The sequence below is a fragment of the Narcine bancroftii genome, chromosome 9, assembly GCF_036971445.1.
Source record: "Narcine bancroftii isolate sNarBan1 chromosome 9, sNarBan1.hap1, whole genome shotgun sequence".
NCBI classification, from domain to species: Eukaryota; Metazoa; Chordata; class Chondrichthyes; order Torpediniformes; family Narcinidae; genus Narcine; species Narcine bancroftii.
The window spans coordinates 61,597,549-61,619,692 of NC_091477.1; the positions used below are offsets into that span (position 1 = coordinate 61,597,549).

A 22,144-nucleotide genomic window follows, 5' to 3' on the forward strand; every position below is an offset into this window, starting at 1 on the left:
GCAGCGAGAGGTATCGGGGCAGCGATGCAGCGAGGTGCAGGGTGAAAGGGGCAGCGATGCAGCGAGGGGTCCCGGGCGACGGGTTTGAACGAGGAGGCTGTATCAGGGTCTCCAAAGACCGTGTCCAAAAGGTCCCTCCAGCTGCTCAAGGCGACTCCAGTAGGTCGCCACTCACTGACACGAGCAGCTGATTGGTGGCACGAAGCTAGCGACAGAGACTAGCCTGTGAGCTGATAGGACAGATGGGGAGGAGCCAAACTAACAGAGAGGTAAGCTGATTGGACAGACTGGGGAGCGACACGACATGGCTAATGAGATGATTTGATGGACTGGGCTGCATTACCGGGTAGCTGATTGGACCAACAGGTGAGCTAAACGACGTGGCCGGTGAGCTGATTGGACAGTCCGAGAAGCGTCATTGTCTGGCCGCACGAATTCGTGAAACTGAAGCGGGGTGAGAAGGTAAGTTTGTGGATAAGGAAGGAAGGAGGGAAGGAAGGGAAGGAAGGGAGGAGGAGGGAAGGAAGGGAGGAGGAGGGAAGGAAGGGAGGAGGAGGGAAGGAAGGGAGGAGGAGGGAAGGAAGGGAGGAGGAGGGAAGGAAGGGAGGAGGGGGAAGGAAGGGAGGAGGGGGGAGGGAAGGGAACGGAGGGGAGGGGAGGGAGGAGGGGAGGGGAGGGAGGAGGGGAGGGGAGGGGGGAGGGGAGGGAGGAAAAGGGAGAGGGAAGGGAGGGGTGTGGAGGGGAGGGGGAGGGAAGGGAGGGGGGGAGGGGGATGAGAAGAGCTGTGCGTGGTGAGAGGGGGGAGGGGTGTGGGTGGGAGAGATGTGGGTGGGAGAGAAGAGCTGTGCGTGGTGAGAGAGGGGAGGGGTGAGGGAGGGAGAGGAGGGGTGAGGGGGATGAGAAGAGCTGTGCGTGGTGAGAGGGGAGGGGTGAGGGGGATGAGAAAAGCTGTGCGTGGTGAGAGAGGGGAGAGGTATGTTTGGGGTAGAGTGAGTGTGTTTCCTGGTTGGCTGGTTCCCTTGGTGGGGTAGATGAGAGTGGGTGTGTTTCCTGGTGGGCTGGTTCCCATGGTGGGGGAGGTGATGGTTTTCTAAAAGGTGGGGGGATTTAATGAACTTTAGACCTACAACCTGTTAACACTTAGAACATACAAACCCCACTCCTGATAGCTGGTGCTGTAACAGCATTGTGCTAACCTCTATGCAAACCATACCATAACTTCTATTTAAAATATATTTCCAAAGGTTGAGAAGGATGTGGGCCAAATGCTGGTGAATCGGACTAACTCAAGCAGAACACCTGGCTGGCTAGGACGAGTTGGGCCAAATGGCCTATGATTCCAGTTTTGGAAACAGATTGCTGGAACTAATTGGCTGGTTAGGTTGCATCTGTCGAGTCGCTTTGGGCCAGTGACCTTTACTGTCTGTTTTTCACTGTGGTTTGAGTGACTCATGGTTGCCCTGTGGAGTGGTGTTGGTCTGATTTCATGCCAGCCAGACTGGCTGATGTTGCCAGGTTTGATGTTTTTTGCCCTCTCTGTGACCTGGATGTTGGGTATGCCAAGAGAATTTGACACCTGTTCTTGCCCCGCGGGAACTGCTGCACACCTTTCCATGCACCTTTGAGTTTGAATCTGATATGTCATTCACATTCCTCCACAGTCCTCACTTATTTAATTTAGGTTATCCGACCATTTAGCAGTCACCAGTAATCTTGCTGTTTGCATTCTCGGTGCCAGCATTTTCTTCTGGTAAAATTGGTGCCATGGAATACTGCAGCACAGGAGTAGGTCCATGGATCGATCCATCAAGTCTGTTTTCTGAAATCACAGTCACACAGCTTTGAAACAGGCCCTTTGGCCTAACTTGCCCATGCAGACTGAAATGTCTCACCTGCCACCCTTTCCCATCCTATCCATCCAAATGTTTCTGAAACATTGCAATAGCACCTGTCTCAACAATTTCCGGCAGCCTGTTCCATGCATCTCCCCATCCTGTGTTTTTAAAAAAGTTAAAGTTCACCTTCAGGTTCCTGTTAAAATTCTCCCCCACCTTAAACCCACGGCCTCTGATCACCTACTTCCCTATTGTGGGCAAAAATGCTCCCTGTGTACCTCAATCTATCAGTCACACAATTTGCCCATTGGTGGAGGAGCTTAGTGTGGAGAACAGGTAAACTTTCCCATTCTGTTGTTGCTTTATGAGATGTCTGTTCTGAACCCCGTAGGTTATCAGCAGGAATGAGCTCTGAAGTCAGGAGTAGCTGTTCCCTTTGAAGATGCATCAGATCAGGGAATCCTCTGAGCGGGAAACAAGGCAGCTGAGCAAGTCACCACCTCTCAGTGTCCACAGCCAACCTGACAGGATGTGCTGTGTGGAGACTGCCGTTTCTGGGGTACACGCTTCCAGTCTGCAGCTGCCCCACTGCCTGGACAGTGATTTGGGGAGCCGGGAAGAGCTGCAACTGCGAGAGCTGGAAGAGGCTCGAGCTCGAGCAGCCCAAATGGAGAAGACGATGCGCTGGTGGTCAGACTGCACTGCCAACTGGCGCGAGAAGTGGAGTAAGGTGCGATCGGAGAGAAATAAATCACAGGAAGAAGTGAGACTACTGAAGCAGAAGCTGGAGGCACTTGGCAAAGAGCTGACTGTAGTGAGGCGGGAGAAGCAGGAGCTTCTCAATGAGAACGAGAAATTCCAGCTGGAAGCTCAACAGGTAAAAAACAGTCAGCTCAGTGAACACACAGTTTCTGAGAAAGAGAGCGTGATCTTAAATATTCCAGAGCAAGAACCAGTGCGAGATGTGGGGACAGAAAAAACTTTTCTAAACAAGGTAAGCATCTTGGTGCAATCCACTTGACTTGCGTGTGTCTTGTGAGGGTTGAGGTAACAAATTCACCAGGATGAATAAGTTACAAACCTGGACATGTGTCTATTTACAACTCAGAGCAAACATGAAATTGGAGACAGCCCACAAAACAATTTCTCTGGCATGCAAGTTTAATAAATGACAAATACCAAGAGTAGTATTTAGAAATACAGAGAGTTTGAACAAACAGATGAGATAGCATGGTTAGCACAATGCTATTACAGCAGAGGCGACCTAGGTTTCAACTTAAGGAATTTGTACATTCTCCCCGTGTCTGTTGGGTTTCTTCCAGGTGCTCCAGTTTCCAAATATGTACAAGTTATTGGGTATATTTCAGCAGCACAGGCTCATGGGTCAGAAGGGTCTGTTGCTGTGCTGTATATCTAAATTAAAATGTAATCCCTGCCACCCCTGATGTACAGGCAGATTGAAGAAAGTAAATCTTTATACAGTTAAATCAGGTGAACAACAAGGGTCCCAAGGTGTGTGTCCTGACTGAGCCACCACCCCTTATGATGCACATCTCATGATTCGTCCTCCAGCGCTGCCTGTGGATCACAGCCAGGAGCAGGTTCAGGGCAACAAAGATGAAAGAGACTAATTGGCTGACCACATGTTCTCCTTTTTTATACTCCAGGTTCTGGATATTGAGTCCCAGGTATTGAATTATGTGACTTTTGGTGAGGAGGATGACCAATTGGAAGGTGGATTTGTCTGGGAGTGTCTGATTTTAGGAACATAGGGCTTCGGTGCACCACCTCATGAGAAAATTTATCATCTTCTCCTTTTTTATTTTCCTATTTTCACAACGCATTGCCTCAGGTTTCCTTTTTTCATTTTCTTCCATGCTAACTTTTTTTCTCATTCTTATTATTATGTCTATCTTTGTCATCTTCTCCTCCTCCTCCCGATTTAGTGTATTTTTGCATTTTTCACACAGTACCTGCCTCGGTCGCAATCTAATGGTGCTCATTATCAGCTTACCAGGATCATGATTCCTTGACAGACGTCGTCTTGTGCGTTTGATTGTCCGAGGTGGTGACTGATTATAAGTCTGTCTCAATACCAAAGGTTGTGGCAGAGGTACACCTTCACTATAAGGAGGAAAGCAAGGCACAGTTTTTGGTAATGGCTGAAGAGGTGAAACTGGTTATTGGTTTCACATCTTGGGATTTTGTAAGTTGAGTTTGATTGACAAGGGATTGATTGACAAGGAGGCATAACCTTCAGGGCTCTGAAGTAATTCCTGTTTGTCCAGTGAGGTGACCCTCTGTGTTACCGTGTGTTTGAAGAGATGATGCCATGAGTTTGCATCTGTCCCTCACAGTACCATAAACCCCTGCACTGGGAGTGACCAAGAGTTCGAGCAGTTCAAGTTTATTATCATCTGACTTTTCACATACAACCAGGTGAAACAGTATTTCTCCAGACCTTTCTTTTTCAAATACAAGTCTGTTCCCAGAATCCAAGGCAAATAGCGCCTTTGGAAGACTACACAAAAGAGTCTGGAAAAACAACCAACTGAAAAACCTCACAAAGATAAGCGTATACAGAGCCGTTGTCATACCCACACTCCTGTTCGGTTCCGAATCATGGGTCCTCTACCGGCACCACCTACGGCTCCTAGAACGCTTCCACCAGCGTTGTCTCCGCTCCATCCTCAACATCCATTGGAGCACTTTCATCCCTAACGTCGAAGTACTCGAGATGGCAGAGGTCGACAGCATCGAGTCCACGCTGCTGAAGATCCAGCTGCGCTGGGTGGGTCACGTCTCCAGAATGGAGGACCATCGCCTTCCCAAGATCGTGTTATATGGCGAGCTCTCCACTGGCCACCGTGACAGAGGTGCACCAAAGAAAAGGTACAAGGACTGCCTAAAGAAATCTCTTGGTGCCTGCCACATTGACCACCGCCAGTGGGCTGATAACGCCTCAAACCGTGCATCTTGGCGCCTCACAGTTTGGCGGGCAGCAACCTCCTTTGAAGAAGACCGCAGAGCCCACCTCACTGACAAAAGGCAAAGGAGGAAAAACCCAACACCCAACCCCAACCAACCAATTTTCCCCTGCAACCACTGCAACCGTGTCTGCCTGTCCCGCATCAGACTTGTCAGCCACAAACGAACCTGCAGCTGACGTGGACTTTTTACCCCCTCCATAAATCTTCGTCCGCGAAGCCAAGCCAAAGAGAGAAGAGAGATATGTGTAAGATATGGATCAAAACTAGAGTAGGTGGTGAGGGTCAGCAGGGTAAGAGCTGTCATAGAACTACAGCACAGAAACAGACCCTTTGACCCACCTAGTCCATGCCTAACTATTATTCTGTCAATCCTTACATCTAAGTACCTGTTCAAATTTTTCTTGTGCCAGTATTGAGCCTGCATTCATCACTTCAGTAGCTTATTCCACATTCTCAGCAATCACTGTGTGAAGTTCCCACTAATGTTTCCTTTAAACATTTCCCCTTTCACATTTAACCCATGTTCTCTAGTTCTTTCATAACCTCAATGGAAAAACCTTGCTTGCATTTACTCTGTCAGTACCCCTCATAATTTCAAGATTCAATTTATTATCATAGTAATCTTTGTCTTTCTTTGGCTTGGCTTCGCGGACGAAGATTTATGGAAGGGGTAAAAAGTCCACGTCAGCTGCAGGCTCGTTTGTGGCTGACAAGTCCGATGCGGGACAGGCAGACACGATTGCAGCGGTTGCAAGGGAAAATTGGTTGGTTGGGGTTGGGTGTTGGGTTTTTCCTCCTTTGCCTTTTGTCAGTGAGGTGGGCTCTGCGGTCTTCTTCAAAGGAGGTTGCTGCTCGCCAAACTGTGAGGCGCCAAGATGCACGGTTTGAGGCGTTATCAGCCCACTGGTGGTGGTCAATGTGGCAGGCACCAAGAGATTTCTTTAGGCAGTCCTTGTACCTTTTCTTTGGTGCACCTCTGTCACGGTGGCCAGTGGAGAGCTCGCCATATAACACGATCTTGGGAAGGCGATGGTCCTCCATTCTGGAGACGTGACCCATCCAGCGCAGCTGGATCTTCAGCAGCGTGGACTCGATGCTGTCGACCTCTGCCATCTTGAGTACTTCGATGTTAGGGGTGTAAGCGCTCCAATGGATGTTGAGGATGGAGCGGAGACAACGCTGGTGGAAGCGTTCTAGGAGCCGTAAGTGGTGCCGGTAGAGGACCCATGATTCGGAGCCGAACAGGAGTGTGGGTATGACAACGGCTCTGTATACGCTTATCTTTGTGAGGTTTTTCAGTTGGTTGTTTTTCCAGACTCTTTTGTGTAGTCTTCCAAAGGCGCTATTTGCCTTGGCGAGTCTGTTGTCTATCTCATTGTCGATCCTTGCATCTGATGAAATGGTGCAGCCGAGATAGGTAAACTGGTTGACCGTTTTGAGTTTTGTGTGCCCGATGGAGATGTGGGGGGGCTGGTAGACATGGTGGGGAGCTGGCTGATGGAGGACCTCAGTTTTCTTCAGGCTGACTTCCAGGCCAAACATTTTGGCAGTTTCCGCAAAGCAGGACGTCAAGCGCTGAAGAGCTGGCTCTGAATGGGCAACTAAAGCGGCATCATCTGCAAAGAGTAGTTCACGGACAAGTTTCTCTTGTGTCTTGGTGTGAGCTTGCAGGCGCCTCAGATTGAAGAGACTGCCATCCGTGCGGTACCGGATGTAAACAGCGTCTTCATTGTTGGGGTCTTTCATGGCTTGGTTCAGCATCATGCTGAAGAAGATTGAAAAGAGGGTTGGTGCGAGAACACAGCCTTGCTTCACGTCATTGTTAATGGAGAAGGGTTCAGAGAGCTCATTGCTGTATCTGACCCGACCTTGTTGGTTTTCGTGCAGTTGGATAATCATGTTGAGGAACTTTGGGGGACATCCGATGCGCTCTAGTATTTGCCAAAGCCCTTTCCTGCTCACGGTGTCGAAGGCTTTGGTGAGGTCAACAAAGGTGATGTAGAGTCCTTTGTTTTGTTCTCTGCACTTTTCTTGGAGCTTTCGCGCAAACAGAGGAACCACTGACATGGTCTTTGCCCTCAGACAGCTATCATAGTAATAAAACAGTGTCATATTACATGAAATGTCTTTTTGCCCGCTGCAAGGCAGGCAGATTTGCCACCAGCAGCATTTGCCTAAGCACCTCTTACTATCAAGACATTCAGAGAGAGAGAAAGAGAGAAAGTCCCCCTACTGTCACCGAGTATCCGTAGATTCACCTCCAGTGATCCCGCAAGGACTGCGCCAAATAAATGGCCTTTCTCTTTGGGCCGCACTGCGGGAAATGATGAGCACTGGTGGAAATGCCGCTGGAAGCGGCAGGACAACTAAGCCCAGCAGGCCTATATAAGACAGGGCAGATCATTCATTCAAGCAGTACCAACTGTTTCTTCCTTGTGTGTGTGTGTATTTTACTTCAGCGCCCTGCCGTAGCACTTGCTACATTGGTGACCCCAGCTAGTCCAATTGGGACTTTGGACCCAAAGATGGAAAAACAACCAATAGTCCATGCAGTTTTGCTGAAACTGCTGACATTCTGACCTTGGCAGCCGCAGGTGAGGTTTGAGCAGACCGAGGCCCAGTTCCAGTTATGACAGATCTCAACCGACACAAGGGACTACTACATGGTGAGCTCGCTTGATCGTTACACAGCCACCAGGGTCATTGATTTCCTCTGGAGCAAGGCAAATATGTGGTCCAAAAAGAGCTGATAACCCACACTTATGGGCTCTTGAAGTGTAGACAGTTTGAGGGACAGGGGTCCTTCCAACCTCATGAGTGACATGTTAGCTTTAACCAATGGGCACAAACCTTGCCTTCTCTTTGAGCAGATCTCTCGAGCGGCTTCCAGAGGATATCCGACTGCTGCTCACTGAGGAGAATTTCAGTGACCCCAGGAAGGTTGCAGCATGAGCAGACGTGTCCTATGGAGCAAAAAGGTGAACAAGTCACAAGGCATCACACATAGTGGACGACTAGACCGTTACAGCCAGCCAACGGACCCCCACTCCCTGGTGAACAGAACTGCTTCAATCTCCAGCGGTGGGGTTTGGAGGCCCATTGGTGCCGCCTTCCCTGCACGTTCCAGGGAAACACCGCGGCTGACTGTCGTTAGTGGCTGGTGACGGCCAGCAAATTTGACAGCTTCCTCCGCATGTGGGACTCCCTATTGGGGTGACGGTTCCAAGTTGACACGGGGGCTGAGATCAGCATTCTGCCTCCCCGCCCCCCCCCCCCCCCCCCCCCACTTCAGACATCTGTAACGGGAAGCCGGGCCTCAGGGATGGTCCTGAAGGCAGCAAACAATTCCAATATAAGGACTTTCGGCACCTGCACTATCCCACTTTACTTCGGGGACTGTCGGTTCACGTGGACCTTCACCCTGACGGCAGTGCAACAACCAATCCTGGGAGCAGACTTCCTCAGGGCTCACTGCTTGTTAATGGACCTCCAGGGGCAGTGGCTAGTTCTCCCAAGGGGAGGCCAAGCTACCTGCACCCCACCTACATTCCGTCTCCGCTGCCGGCAACAAGTTTGCATGCATCCTGGCAGAACTCCCATCCATCGTGGTGCCAGTGTTTATCTCAGCAGAATCAAAATATGGGGTACGACACTACATTTTCACAAAGGGCACACCACCTCCCTGCCAAGAAACTAAACCTCACAGGGGAATTGTTCCGAAAGATGGAAGAGCTAGGAGGAATTGTGCAGCAGTCTGACAGTCCCTGGGCATCCACCCCTGTACATGGTACCGAAGGCAGCAGGGTAATGGAGGCTGTATGGGGATTACCGCTGCCTTAATGAGACCACCACACCAGACAGGTATCCTGTGCCCACATACAGGACTTTACTGCAAACCTTTTTGAAGGTCGACGTCATCGAGCTATCACCAGATCCCAATCCACACTGAGAACATTGTTAAAATTTGCCACCATCAGGCCCTTTGGTTTGTTTGAGTTCTTTAGGATGCCCTTTGGGCCAAAATACATGATTCAGACATTCCAGTGGCTGATGGACACAGTGGGCCATGACTTCAGGTTTGTGTTTATTTACTTGGATAGCCAGCCACAACGACAAAGGTAGCTATTCACCCCCTTCAGTGAATTTGACTTGACCATCAACCCAGCCAAATGCCGATTCATGTGAGAGGCAATAGACTTCCTGGACTACAGGATTAATAGAGACGGGGCGACACCTCTGCCTGAAAAGGTAGAGGCTGTCAGGTGCTTCACCAAGCTACACACGGTGAAGGGCCTCCAGGAGTTGGCCGATATGATTAATTTCTACCACCGCTTCATACGCAGCCTGCATCATGAACTCATTATTCTCGCTCATGGCAGGGAAAAAGAGGGAGGTCGAGTGGAACGAAGAAGAGTCGGAAGCTTTCCAGAAGGCTAAAGACGCTCTGGCCAATGCCACGTTCCTGGTGCATCCGGGGACGGATGCCCCGACTACCTTCAAAGTGGACGCATCCATCGCAGTGGTCAGGGTGTACTCAAGCAATTGGACAATGGCAGTCCCTAGCCACCTTCGGCAGGCAACTCAGGCACCCTGAGCTCAAGTACAGCATCTTTGATTGTGAACACCTGGGATTGTACATAGTGGTCTGACATTTTAGGTATTTTCTGGAGGGGAGGTGTTTCAAGGTTTTTACAGATCACAAGTTGTTGACTTTTGCCTTTAATAAAGTGTCAGATCCATGGTTAGCCAGGCAGCAAAGGCTCCTGTCCTACATTAAAATAAAAAAAAGAAAATCAATGAAAAGCGCAAATGACTCCCTGATTGAGTTTGTCGTTGAGGAATCTGATGGTGGAGGGGTAGCACTGGGGGCTCCCTTTCCTTTATTGACGACATTTACTGGGAGTGTTACTTAATTAGGGGCTCAGATAATTATAGAAGACCCTTTCCAGTCAGCACACAGCTTCTCTGAATTTCTACCATCAAGTACAGGGTCCACAAAATAAGAACTGTCAGATTGGGAAATAGCTTCTTCCTTCAGGATGTGAGATTGAATTGCTTCCTGTATCTTGGGTATCTTGTGAATGAAACTGAATAAATTATTTATACATATTTATTTTCTAATATATTCTCATGTAGTGATGAGATTGTGCCGTATTTGTGAGACATTAATTATATATGTGCACTGTATAATACATATATGTATAATACATAAATGTATTATATATGAGTTTTCTGTATTATCTTGTTGCATGTGTACAGTCAGATGATGAACTTGAAAGTGTCCCAGGACTGAGCAGGGCCTTGGTGGAGGTATTTACATCTTTCTGTAGAAAGTGAGCTTCCAGATGACTGGACAATGGTAAATGTAATCCTCTCCTAATCTTTCATACCTCTAAATCACTTCCTATCCTTTGTTGCTCCAAAGAGAAAAATCCTAGCTCAATCAAACTTGCTCTATAAGATGTTCTGCAATCCAGCCAACATCCTGGCAAATCTCCTCTACACCCTCACCAAAGTTTCCAAGTCCTTCTTGTAATGAGGTGACCAGAACTGTTGTCTAACCAGACTTTTATAGAACTGCAACGTTACCATGTGGCTGTTGAACTCAATCCTCCAAACACCCTACTGACTTGCATGGCAATCTTTGAGGTATCTGTTGACCTGGATCTCAAGATCTCTCTGTTTCTCCACGCTGTTAAGAATCCTGCCAATAGTTGCATACTCTGCCCTTGTTCGACCTTCCAAAGTACATCACACTTGTCTGAATTGACCTCCATCTGCCATTTCTCAGCCTGACTGTGCATTCTGTCCATATGCTGTTAAAACCTACGACAACCTTCAACATTATCCACAACCCCTCCAACCTTTGTTCATCTGTAAACTTGCTGACCCACCCTTCTCAATTATAAATCACAAAATGCTGTGATCCCTGATCAGATCCCTGCGCAACACCTCTAGTCACTGGCCTCTTAGCTTGTTGAGTTTTTTGAGGAGGTTACCAGGCAAGTTGACAAAGGCAAGGCTGTGGATGTTGACTATATGAACTTAAGTAATGCCTTTGACAAGATTCCACATTGGTATTTGTGATGATGCGGTAAATTGAATTTGACATTGACTTTATGGGAGAGGCCAGCAAGTGGAAGTAGATGATCACTACTCTGCCTGGAGGCCGGTGAATAGGGGTGGGCCTCAAGGATCGGTGCTGGGTCCATTGTTGTTTGTCATCTACATCAATGATCTAGATGACAATTATCTGTAGCCAGTTAAATAAAGAGGATGCTCAGAGTGGCCAGTGTGTGAGAGGCTCAGGGTAGGAGTGGGATTTGAGGCTTTGGCTTGCGAGGCTTTGTTGAGAGGCTGAAGAGAAGGTGCAAGAGTTGAGGCAAGGTAAGGGCAGGTTTTTCATACTCTGCACTTAGACAGTGGGAATGGCAGCCAGGGCAGGGATATGTTCCTCTTGCAGAATGTGAACAGTCAGGGAAGCCAACTTTTTCTGCAAGAGGTACATCCTCCTGTAGCACCTGGTAGACTATGTTAGGAATAGGAGCTGGAGTTTGATGAACTCTGGATCATTCAGGAGGCTGAGGAGGTGATAGAAGTTACATTCACACCTGGGAGGCAGGAGGAAGGTAGCTGAATGACAGGAGAGGGAAAGGGGACAGGCAGGCAGCACAGGGTACCTCTGTGGCTATTGCCCTCAGCAACATGTGTACCCTTTTGGATACTGCTGAGGGGAATGACATATCTGGGCTAGGAAGCATCACCCAGACCAATAGCACCGTGGTCAGCATTGAGGCTAAGAAAGGAAGGGTAACAATAGTTACAGCGTTAGTCATAGGGGACTCGATAGTCAGGGGAACAGATAGGAGATTCTTCAACTAGAAGAGGGACTTCAGGAGAGTGTGTTGCCTCCTGGGTTCTTGGGTCCAGGATGTCCCAGAGTGGGTGCTAAATATTCTTAAGGGGGACTCATTTCCATCCAATTGGAAAAACTTTGTGTTTCATCCTGCAGGACTTGAAATTGATGGGATCGATTCCAAGAGGTGAGCAAGAGTGTTTGGAGCCATGGGACAAGCAGGCCCCTCAGAGCACTCGCGCTTCTCTCAGCCGCAAGGAGAGGAACCGCATCCTGTGGGAAGAGGTGTCAGGATTGGAGGAGGATGTGACCAAAATTACTGCATTGCAGTTGCGTCTGGATGAATCCCAGAAAACTCTGCAGATAGAGAGAGAGTAAGTGCTAATGTGCTAACTTTTCTAAGATCCCTCTGGGTCAGCAGGAGGTCAAGGTAGAAGGGGTTTGCATTCACTGAAGTTAACAAGGTCTGCAAATGTTGTGGTCAAGTGCAATGTATAAATGTGCTGCAGGAACTCAGCATCTGCAGGAAGTAAATGGTGACCAGTTTTCAGGCTTGAGCAAAAACAGGCATGCACCTGAATAAAAGGAGAAAGAAGGGATTGGAGTAGAGGAGGGAGGAAGGAACAGGGGGAGGAGCATAGGCTAGGAGGATAAAGTGGGAAGGTAGAAGAGGAAACAGCTCAGGGGATAGGGGGAGGGGGTAGCTCTCCAGAGAAGAGGGAAGGGGGTGGGGACTGGAGGATAGGAAACAAAGGGACGGGAAAGAGAGATACTCGGGGGAGGGGATTAACTGAAATTGGAGGTCTATCTTAATAACGTGTGCCCAGATGGAATAAGACCTTGAGACTTAGGAGTGGAAATAGGCTGTTCAGCCCATTGAGTCTGCTCCACCATTTAACCATAAGATGATCTATTTTCCCACTCAGTCCCACTGCCCAGCCTTCTCCCCATAAACCTTTGATGCCCTTGCTAATAATGAACCAATCAATCTTTCCCTTAAATAAACCCATGACTTGGCTCCACAACTGCCTGTGACAACAAATTACACAGATTTACCACCCTCTGGCTGAAGAAATTTCTTTGTATCTCTGTTCTAAGTAGATACCTTTCAATTCTGAAGTTGTGCCCTTTTGTCCTGTACTTTCCCACCATGGGAAATAACCTTTTTACATCTACTCTGTTCATGATTTGCATAATTCAAAATGTTTCACTGAGATTCCCCTCATTCTCCTAAATTCCAATGATAACAGGCCAAGAGCTGTCAGATGCTCCTCATAAAATAACACTTTATTCCTGGAATTATCCTCGTAACCTCCTCCCTAATGTCAATACAGGTACATCCTTTCTTAAACGAGGAGCCCAAAACTGCTTGCAGTACTCCATGAGGTCTCACCAGTGCCTTAAAGCCTCAACATCACAACCCTGCTCTTGTATTCTATTCCTCTTAAAATGAATGCCAGCATTGCATTTGCCTTCTTCACCACCCACTCAATCTGCATGTTTACTTTCAAGCTATACTGCACAAGGATTCCCAGGTCCCTTTGCATCTGGGTATTTTCATTTTCTCCCCTTTTAGAAAATTGACTGTCTGTTTATTTTTTCTACTAAAATGCATAACCACATACTTTGATATTGTATTTAATTTTCCACTTCTCTGCCCATTCTCTTACTCTGTCCTGCAGCCTCCTTGCTTCTTCGCCATTACCTGCTCCTTCACCTCCCTACATATAATTTTCAAATGGCTACAAAGTCATTCATTCATAATCTAAATCATTAATATATAACATAGAAAGAAACAGCCCCAACACCGATCCCTGTGAAACACCGTCAATAACTGGCAGCCAACCAGAATATGATCCTTGTATTTCGACTCTGCTTCCAGCCAATCAGCCAATGCACAAATCAGACTAATATGTTTACTACCATACCATGGGCTCTTCTCTTGCTAAATAGCCTCATGGGCAGCACCTTGTCACAGGTCCTCTGAAAATGTATACAACATTCACTAATCTTCCCTTTCCAGTCTGCTTGTCACTTGTTCAAAGAATTCCAATACTTTTGTCATGTGCCTCCAAGTACTCTGTAAGCTCATCCTTGACAACACCAACATTTTCCCAACCACTGACATCTGACTAACTGGCCTATAATTTCCTTTCTGCTGCCTCCCTCCCTTCTTGAATAGTGGGGTGACATTTGCGATTTACCAGTCCTTTGTTACCAGGCCAGAATCTATTGATTCCTGAAAGATCATTACCAATACCTCCACATTCTATACCGCTACTTCCTTCAGGTCCCCAGGGTGGAATCCATCTGGTCCAGGAGACTTATCCACCCATTATACAATTCAACTTTCTGACCACCTTCTCTCTTGAAATAGTAACTGCACTCAATTCATTTCTGGATACCCTTTGACATCTGGAACACTGCTAGTGTCTTCTATAGTGGAGACTGATGGAAAATACGCATTTTGTTCTTCTGCTATCTCCTTGTCTCCCATTATTATTTGTCCAGCATCATTTTCTTGTGGTCCACTATCTACTCTCACCCTTCTTTTACTCTATATTTTGAATTTGAAGAAACAGTTTATATCCTCTTTATTATTATTTGCTAGCCTAATTTCAGACTTCATAATTTTCCTGCTTATGAGTTTTTTAGTTATCTTCTATAAGTTTTTAATTACCTATCTTCCCACAAATGTTGTTTCCTTGTGTATATCTTCTCGTTTGCTTTTACATTGGCTTTGGAGCCCCCCCCGCTCCCTCACAGTGAGCCAAAGGTCTGACATTTTTCAATTCGATTATTTCCTATTTTTTGGTACAAATTTATCTGCGTCTTCCTCATTTCTTGTCATCTTCCCTACCAGTGCTCTCCTCCCAAACTACTTTGGTCAGTTGTTTTAATGTACCAGTGCCCTCCATACCTCTCCCATCCATGAAGCTGTCCAAATTATTAAATGTTAAAATTGAGCCCATATTCACCATTCAGCTGGCAGCTCATTCCACACTCCCAACCCTCCCTGTGTAAAGATGTTGGTCCTTGTGTTTCCCCTAAACTTTTATCCTTTCACTCTTAACCCATGTTCTCTGGTTTGTATCTCACATACCCTTAGTGGGGGAAAAAAGAAGACTAACTACATTTACTCTGTCTACCCCCCTCATTATTTAAATACCTCTATCAAATCTCCCTTTATTCTTCTATGCACCAGGGAATAAAGTCCTAACCTGTTTAACCTTTCCCTGTAACTTAGTTCCTGAAGTCCAGGCAACATCCCAGTAAATCTTCTCTGCACACTTTCTATCTTATTGATATATTTCCTGTAGTTAGGTGACCAAAACTGCATACAATACTCCATATTTGGTCTCACCAATGTCTTATACCATTTTTCCATAAAATCCCAACTCCTATACTCAAAACATTGATTTATGAAGGGCAATATGCCAAAAGTTCTTTTACAACTGTGACACCACTTTCAAGGAATTATGTATCTTTATTCCCAGATCCCACTGATCTGCTGCACTCCTTAGTGCCCCACCATTTACCAGGTATGTTCCTTTCAAAATGCAACACCTCACACTTCTCTGCATTAAATTCCATCTGTCATTTTTTAGCCCATTTTCCAGATGGTCCAGATCCCTCTGCAAGCTCTGAAAACCTTCCGTAAAGTCTCCACTTTTAGTGTCATCTGCAAACTTGCTGATCCAATTTATCACATTATCATCCAGATCATTGATATAGACAACAAACAACAATGGTCCCAGTATCAATTCCTGCGGCACACCAGTAGTCACAAGCCTCCAATCTGAAAAACAATCTTCCACCACTACCCTCTGGCTTCTCTCATCCAGTCATTGTCAAATCCAGTTCACTACCTCACCTAGCTTCTGAATCTTTATCATTAACTTGTCATGTGAGACCTTATCAAAGGCTTTACTAAAGTCCATATAGACAATATCCACAGCCTTTCCTTCATTAACCTTCCTGGTATCCTCCTCAATAAGAATGGTTAAACATGACCTACCATGCACAAAGCCATTTGTCTATCCATAGAATGCTGCAGCACAGATAAAAGGCCATTTAGCCCTTCTAGTTTGTGCCATCATCTCACTAGTCCCACTGACCTCCCATTCCATAAGGCTCCAGACCTCTCCCATCTATGTATCTATCTATGTTTTATTCTTAAAACACACGATTGAGCCCACATTCACTGCATCAGATGGCAGCTCATTCCACGTTTCCACCACTCTCTGAGTGAAGAACTTTCCCCTAATGTTCCCTCTAAACCTTTCCCCTTTCAGCTTAAAACTAGGACCTCTTGTATTCATCTCCCCAATCTAAGTGGAAAAAGCCTACTCACATCCACTCTGACAATTCCTCTCATAATCTTGTAAATCTCGATAAATCTCCCCTCATTCTTCTTCACTCCAAGGAATAAAGTCCCAACTTGTTTAATCTTTCCCTGTAACTCAACTCCTGAAGACCCGGCAACATCCTAGTAAATCTTCTCTGCATTCTTACAATCTTATTGATGTCCTTCCTGTAGTTAGGTGCCCAGAACTGCGCACAATATTCCAAATCTGACCTCACCAATGTCTTAAACAACTTTAACGTAACATTCCAACTACTATACCCAATACTTTGATTTATAAAGGCTAAGATACTGAAAGCTTTCTTTCCAACCCTGTCCACCTGCGACACCACCTTCAAGATCTCTTTTTTATTATTTTATTTATAATTTCAAATCAACATGAAATTCATCAATTACATAAAACAAACATAAACTTATCATTCAATGTTGATCTCCTGCCAAGGGACAAATATCCAAACTTAACTGGAATCCCACGGGGTTCCCGGAAACAGGGAGCTGGGGTCGGGGGTGGGGGCATCGTTATGAATCTAGACCTGGACTCCAAATTTTTAGAAAAACATTTTATTTTTTTTTCCATAAGGTTAAAAGTAATTTTCTCCAGGGGAATACAGGCATATATTTCTGCTTTCCAATATCTAGATGGGAATCAGATTTCCAGAAAACAGCTAAACACTTCCTGGCCACCACCAATGCGATCTTTACAAATTCTAATTGATGTTTCGACAGCCTCATTTTAGGTCTTACATCTGCTATATTTCCCAATATAAACAATTCCAGTATCTGCATAAATAAAACCTTAGTGATTTGTTCTAGAAGATTTTCCAATTCTTCCCAGAAAGGCTTCACCTTGGAACATGACCAGATTGAAGGCAAAAAGGGTCCTGTTTCACAAACATTGATCTGTGTAATTTTTGTGGCTTAAGATATAGTTGATGCAGAAAATTGTATTGACTTACTTTAATAGTATTAGTCATGTTGTTCCCATATAAGTCAGCCCAGCTTTTTTCGTCAATCACTATACCCAAATCTGTCTCCCTCCTTTGTTGAGATTTATGTATCCCCTATTTCAGGAACCCATGGTTCGTGTGCCGTGGCCAAGCAAGCTGGGACGTGGCAGCAAGGTCCTTGGGTCGTAGGTTTTATATCGGAGTGGCCTTCTCCTATGCAGGTTTCTTACCCGGGCTGGAGGGGTCTGCCTCCCCTCCTAGGTCGGTGGTAAAGGGTGGGGCCAGTACTGCGCGCACTGCACTCCACCTAAAAGCTCCTTTGCACAGGCCCGAGGACAGGTCCACGTCCTCCCCCTCCATGTCCTCCCCCTCAAAAGATGCTCACAAACTCAAGCTAGCATGCTGGAACATCAGAACCATGCTAGACAAGGCTGACAGCCACCGACCTGAACATCGGTCTGCCCTCATTGCACATGAACTCCTCGGATTAAAAACCTCACAAAGATAAGCTAATACAGAGCCGTTGTCATACCCACACTCCTGTTCGGCTCCGAATCATGGGTCCTCTACCGGCATCACCTATGGCTCCTAGAACGCTTCCACCAGCGTTGTCTCCGCTCCATCCTCAACATTCATTGGAGCGCTTTCATCCCTAACGTCGAAGTACTCGAGATGGCAGAGGTCGACAGCATCGAGTCCACGCTGCTGAAGATCCAGCTGCACTGGGTGGGTCACGTCTCCAGAATGGAGGACCATCGCCTTCCCAAGATCGTGTTATATGGCGAGCTCTCCTCTGGCCACCGTGACAGAGGTGCACCAAAGAAAAGGTACAAGGACTGCCTAAAGAAATCTCTTAGTGCCTGCCACATTGACCACCGCCAGTGGGCTGATAGCGCCTCAAACCGTGCATCTTGGCGCCTCACAGTTTGGCGGGCAGCAACCTCCTTTGAAGAAGACCGCAGAGCCCACCTCACTGACAAAAGGCAAAGGAGGAAAAACCCAACACCCAACCCCAACCAACCAATTTTCCCCTGCAACCGCTGCAACCGTGTCTGCCTGTCCCGCATCAGACTTGTCAGCCACAAACGAGCCTGCAGCTGACATGGACTTTTACCCCCTCCATAAATCTTCGTCCGCGAAGCCAAGCCAAAGAAGAAGATTTCAGGAACCCATTTTAAGTAGGAAATACACTTTCGAAATACATTACTTTGTCGTCCCCTTTCGAACCAGAGTTTCTACTTCACTGCACTGCAGTCAGGTCATCATTAGGGCCCAATTTGTCCCTTAAATAAGATCTTAATTCAAAATAGCAGAAGATAGTAATTATTATTATTTGATTTTTAATTGATCAAGTGATATTAATTGTCCCTGCTTATAACAATCCTCGATACATCTGCTCCCTTTTTGGGACCAGGTGCCCAGGATTTTATTGTCCATTGTTAAAGGAATAAACATATTTTGAGCTGGAGATGTTTTATGAGGTAGGGCCTCTTTAGTCCCGATTTGATATTTTATTTTATTCTATATATTAATTATATGTTTTAATAACAGGGCTTCTTTTGCACCCAAAATTAATTTTAAAATCTATTCATAAACTAAATATTCTGCTCTCCTCTCTCCAACCTTGTGCAGCTTATGCCCAACCTTATGCTCTACAAGGCTTGTCTCCTCTGTCAAAGAGGGAAGTGACAAACTTCATTTGTGCTGCCCAATAATATTTCCTACAGTCTGGGAGCTTTAAACCTCATAATCACATGATAATTTATCAATAGAAACTCTGGTGGATTTTTGTATTCCCAGGTTTCTCTGCTCCTCTGCACTTTTCAGTGCACTATCATTAACTGTATATCTCCTACCTTGGTTTACCTTTCCAAAAAAGCATCACTTCATACTTGTCCGCATTAAACTCCATCTGCCATTTTTTGGCCCATTCTCCTATCTGGTCCAGATCCCATTGCAAGCTTTGAAAATCTTCCTTGCAGTCCACAATGCCTTCTATCTTTATGACATCAGCAAACTTGCTGATCCAATCCACCAGAATCAGTCCTTGGCAATCCAAATGATTGTATATCTGAACTCTTAGCACACCTTCCAATAATTTACCTGCTACTGACATCAGGCTGACCGGCCTACTTTTTAAACAATGGAACAATACCCTCCAATCCTCCGGCACCAAACCTGTGACTAAGAACATTTTAAATATTTCTGCCAGAGCCCCTGAAATTGCTACACTAGCCACCCTCTAGGTCTGAGAGAATATCTTGTCAGGCCCTGGAGCTGTATCTACCCTTACATGCTTTAAGTTTGCAAGCACTTTCTTCACTTTTATCTGTATGTTCCATGACCTCACTGGTTGTTTTCCTAATTTCCCATGAATCTGTGCCTTTTTTCTTAAGTGAATAATGATGAAAAAAAAATTTAAGATCTCCCCTATCTCTTTTGGCTCCATCTTCTGATCTCTGATCTTAGAGGGGACCAATTTTGTCCCTTATTATCTTTTTGCTCTTAATATACCTGTAGAAACCCTTAGGATTTTCCTTCACATTGTCTGCCAAAGTAATCTCATGTATTCTTTTAGCCTTCCAGATATTTTTTTCTTGAGCTTTTTCTTGTACTTTTTATAGTCCTTAGGTACTTCATTTATGTTCCATGTTGCCTATACCTGTTATGCACCTCTCTTGTCTTCTGACCTAGTTCCTCAATATCACTTGAAAGCCAAGGTCCCCTATGCTTGCTAACTTTGCCTTTGATCCTGACAGAAACATACAAACTCTGTACTCTCAAATTTCACTTTGAAAGTCCCCCACTTACCTTGCACATCGTTGCCAGAAAACAACTTCTCCCAATCCTCGCATTCTAGATCCTTTCTGTTTTCCTCAAAATTGGCCTTTCTCCAATTTAGAATCTCAATCTGAGGCCCAGACTTATCCTTCTTCATAATTAACTTGAAACTAATGGCATTATGGTCACTAGACACAAAATGTTTTGCTACACATACTTCTGTCACCTGTCCTGTCTCGTTCCCTAATAGGAGATCCAGTATTGGTATCTCTATATATTTAGAAAACTTTCATGAGCACATTTGACAAACTCCAAGCTGTCCAGCCTTTTTATAGTATGGGAGTCCCAGTCAATATGTGGAAAATTAAAATCCCCTACTATCATAACCTTATGTTTCCTACAGCTGTCTGGTATCGCTCTGCAGATTTGTTCCCCCAATTCTTGTTGACTATTGGGCAGTTTATAATACAACCCCTTGAGTGTGGTCATACCTTTCCCGATCCTCAGCTCCACCTATATAGCCTCAGTTGATGAGCCCTCTGGTCTCCCACAGACATCCATTCTTTAGCTATGACTCATTGATGGCCACAGCCAAATTAATGGGCAGCAGGGCCAGGTCATTTGTAGGTGGCCGACAGGACCAGAAAGCAGCACTAAATCTCTGATGCTTCCAACAAATATGCTTCTACCATGTCTTCGACCACCACGATTCCAACCAGGTTGACGGAAGTTATTCAGTTGCTTGTCCAATGCCGGAACCTGTGTTGTCAGTGCTTCTATTTGCTGCATGAACTCACTTATCTTTGATTGATAAAGTGCTGGCACTTCACAAGGCCCTGTAAGCAGTTGTTCCCATTTCATTTGCTCCTGTTGACTAGGGGAAGAAGCCAATCCTTCTATTTTCAGTGCAGAGGTCATGTACATGACGAGGTCAGCAAGATCCACCAACTGATCGAGGGGAGATATTTGAAAGACCCTCGCCTAGTGCTTGCTCTTGAACGTGATGAGATAATCATCGAGTGAACCTCTTTTTCCAAAAAAAACCTTCGTCGGGGTCCGTTCCACCTCCTCAACATCTTTAATAGTTGCCTATTGCCTAGGCTGTAATCAGCTCATATTTGGGCAATAGGAATCTCCCTAAATGGCAGAGTATGCTACAGAAAAGCCATTGAAGGCATGTTGTGTGGGAAATTACCATCTGGATCCACAAAGACATCCTCCACTTCACTAGGCAATCTGGTCTGACACTCCACAAATAAACCATACTTCATCTACTGACTTGTCACACTGAGGGGAGAGAAACATGCTTCAAGGATCATGAACCATGTTGGTGTATTATTAATAAATCTTCATTTTGACCACCCCAACTGCTCCTGTAAGGGGTCTTTCCTCATCACAATCCATTTTAAATTAGAACAGTGTTTATCAACCTTTTTTGCCCTGGGCCCCACTATAAATGACACTTTCCATGTTCTTGTATATCCTAATTTCAAAACGTCATCTTCAAGAAAATATGGGGGTGATATTCTGAATTACTATCTTATTAATCCAATAAATCCAACTTTGTAGATGCAGCTTTATGTACCTTTAATTCATTGATAAAACAGATAAACATTTTGCATAATTTCCCATTAAGATTTTCATAATGATGAATAAACAAAGCATATTTAAAGATATAACAATTTTAAGTTTTAAAGAGAAGTATTCAAGAAGAATAGACAAAATGAGACTATTTCAAAGAAAATGATCTTGAGCTTGCGTTCTCTTCATAGTTTGTCGAAGAATGAGATGCAAGCTCCCAGTCTGCATGGATATTATGGCATATTTCATCATAGTCACTATCGTAATACTTTTTTTTTAAGGAGTTTGACACAAAATTAACTAAGAATCAGAAACACAAGGTTTTAACCTTAATATTATGGCCACTAATAATTATAATAATCGCATGACTTGACATCACTGCTGACTTCTGTTTCATTTCTCCAAAAGCATAAATCATGGTAGATGGTCTCCTGCTTCTTTATACAGGTTATACAAGCGTCTCTCTCTCTCTGAGTGTTTGAAGTTCCAAGTTTTCCAAAACTTTACGAGAAAATGCTTCTGGGCTGCTTGCCCAGCTAACAAACAGATGGCTTTCTTGTGTACACAGGTGTTTCTCTGAATAAATGTTATTGTCTTTAGTTTCAATGGAGAATCACTTCTGACTTTTATATTTGTTTATACAGCTTCAACTAAACAATTAATTTGAGAATCTCTCAAAATGGTTTCTGTGTGTAAGTGTCTTTGTGTGTCCCTTTCCATCCACTATATATGTATATAATTTTAACCTAATGATTAATTATAGCATAATTATGTCACACTGGCCTCTG

General features: G+C 45.3%; 1 protein-coding gene across 3 annotated transcripts in view; it reads left to right on the top strand.

Moving 5' to 3' along the window:
* The first annotated feature begins 409 nt into the window (after positions 1-409).
* ccdc102a (coiled-coil domain containing 102A) overlaps positions 410-22,144 on the top strand; it is a 149,935-nt gene continuing 128,200 nt past the window's right edge. For all 3 annotated transcript variants that reach the window (XR_011345024.1, XR_011345023.1, XM_069899307.1), the window contains exons 1-3: positions 410-462; positions 2,227-2,829; positions 11,838-12,055. Coding sequence is in view for 1 of the 3 variants with exons in the window: in XM_069899307.1 (XP_069755408.1) it covers positions 2,278-2,829; positions 11,838-12,055 (770 nt within the window). In the remaining 2 variants the exon portion in view is untranslated. The remainder of the gene's footprint in view (positions 463-2,226; positions 2,830-11,837; positions 12,056-22,144) is intronic.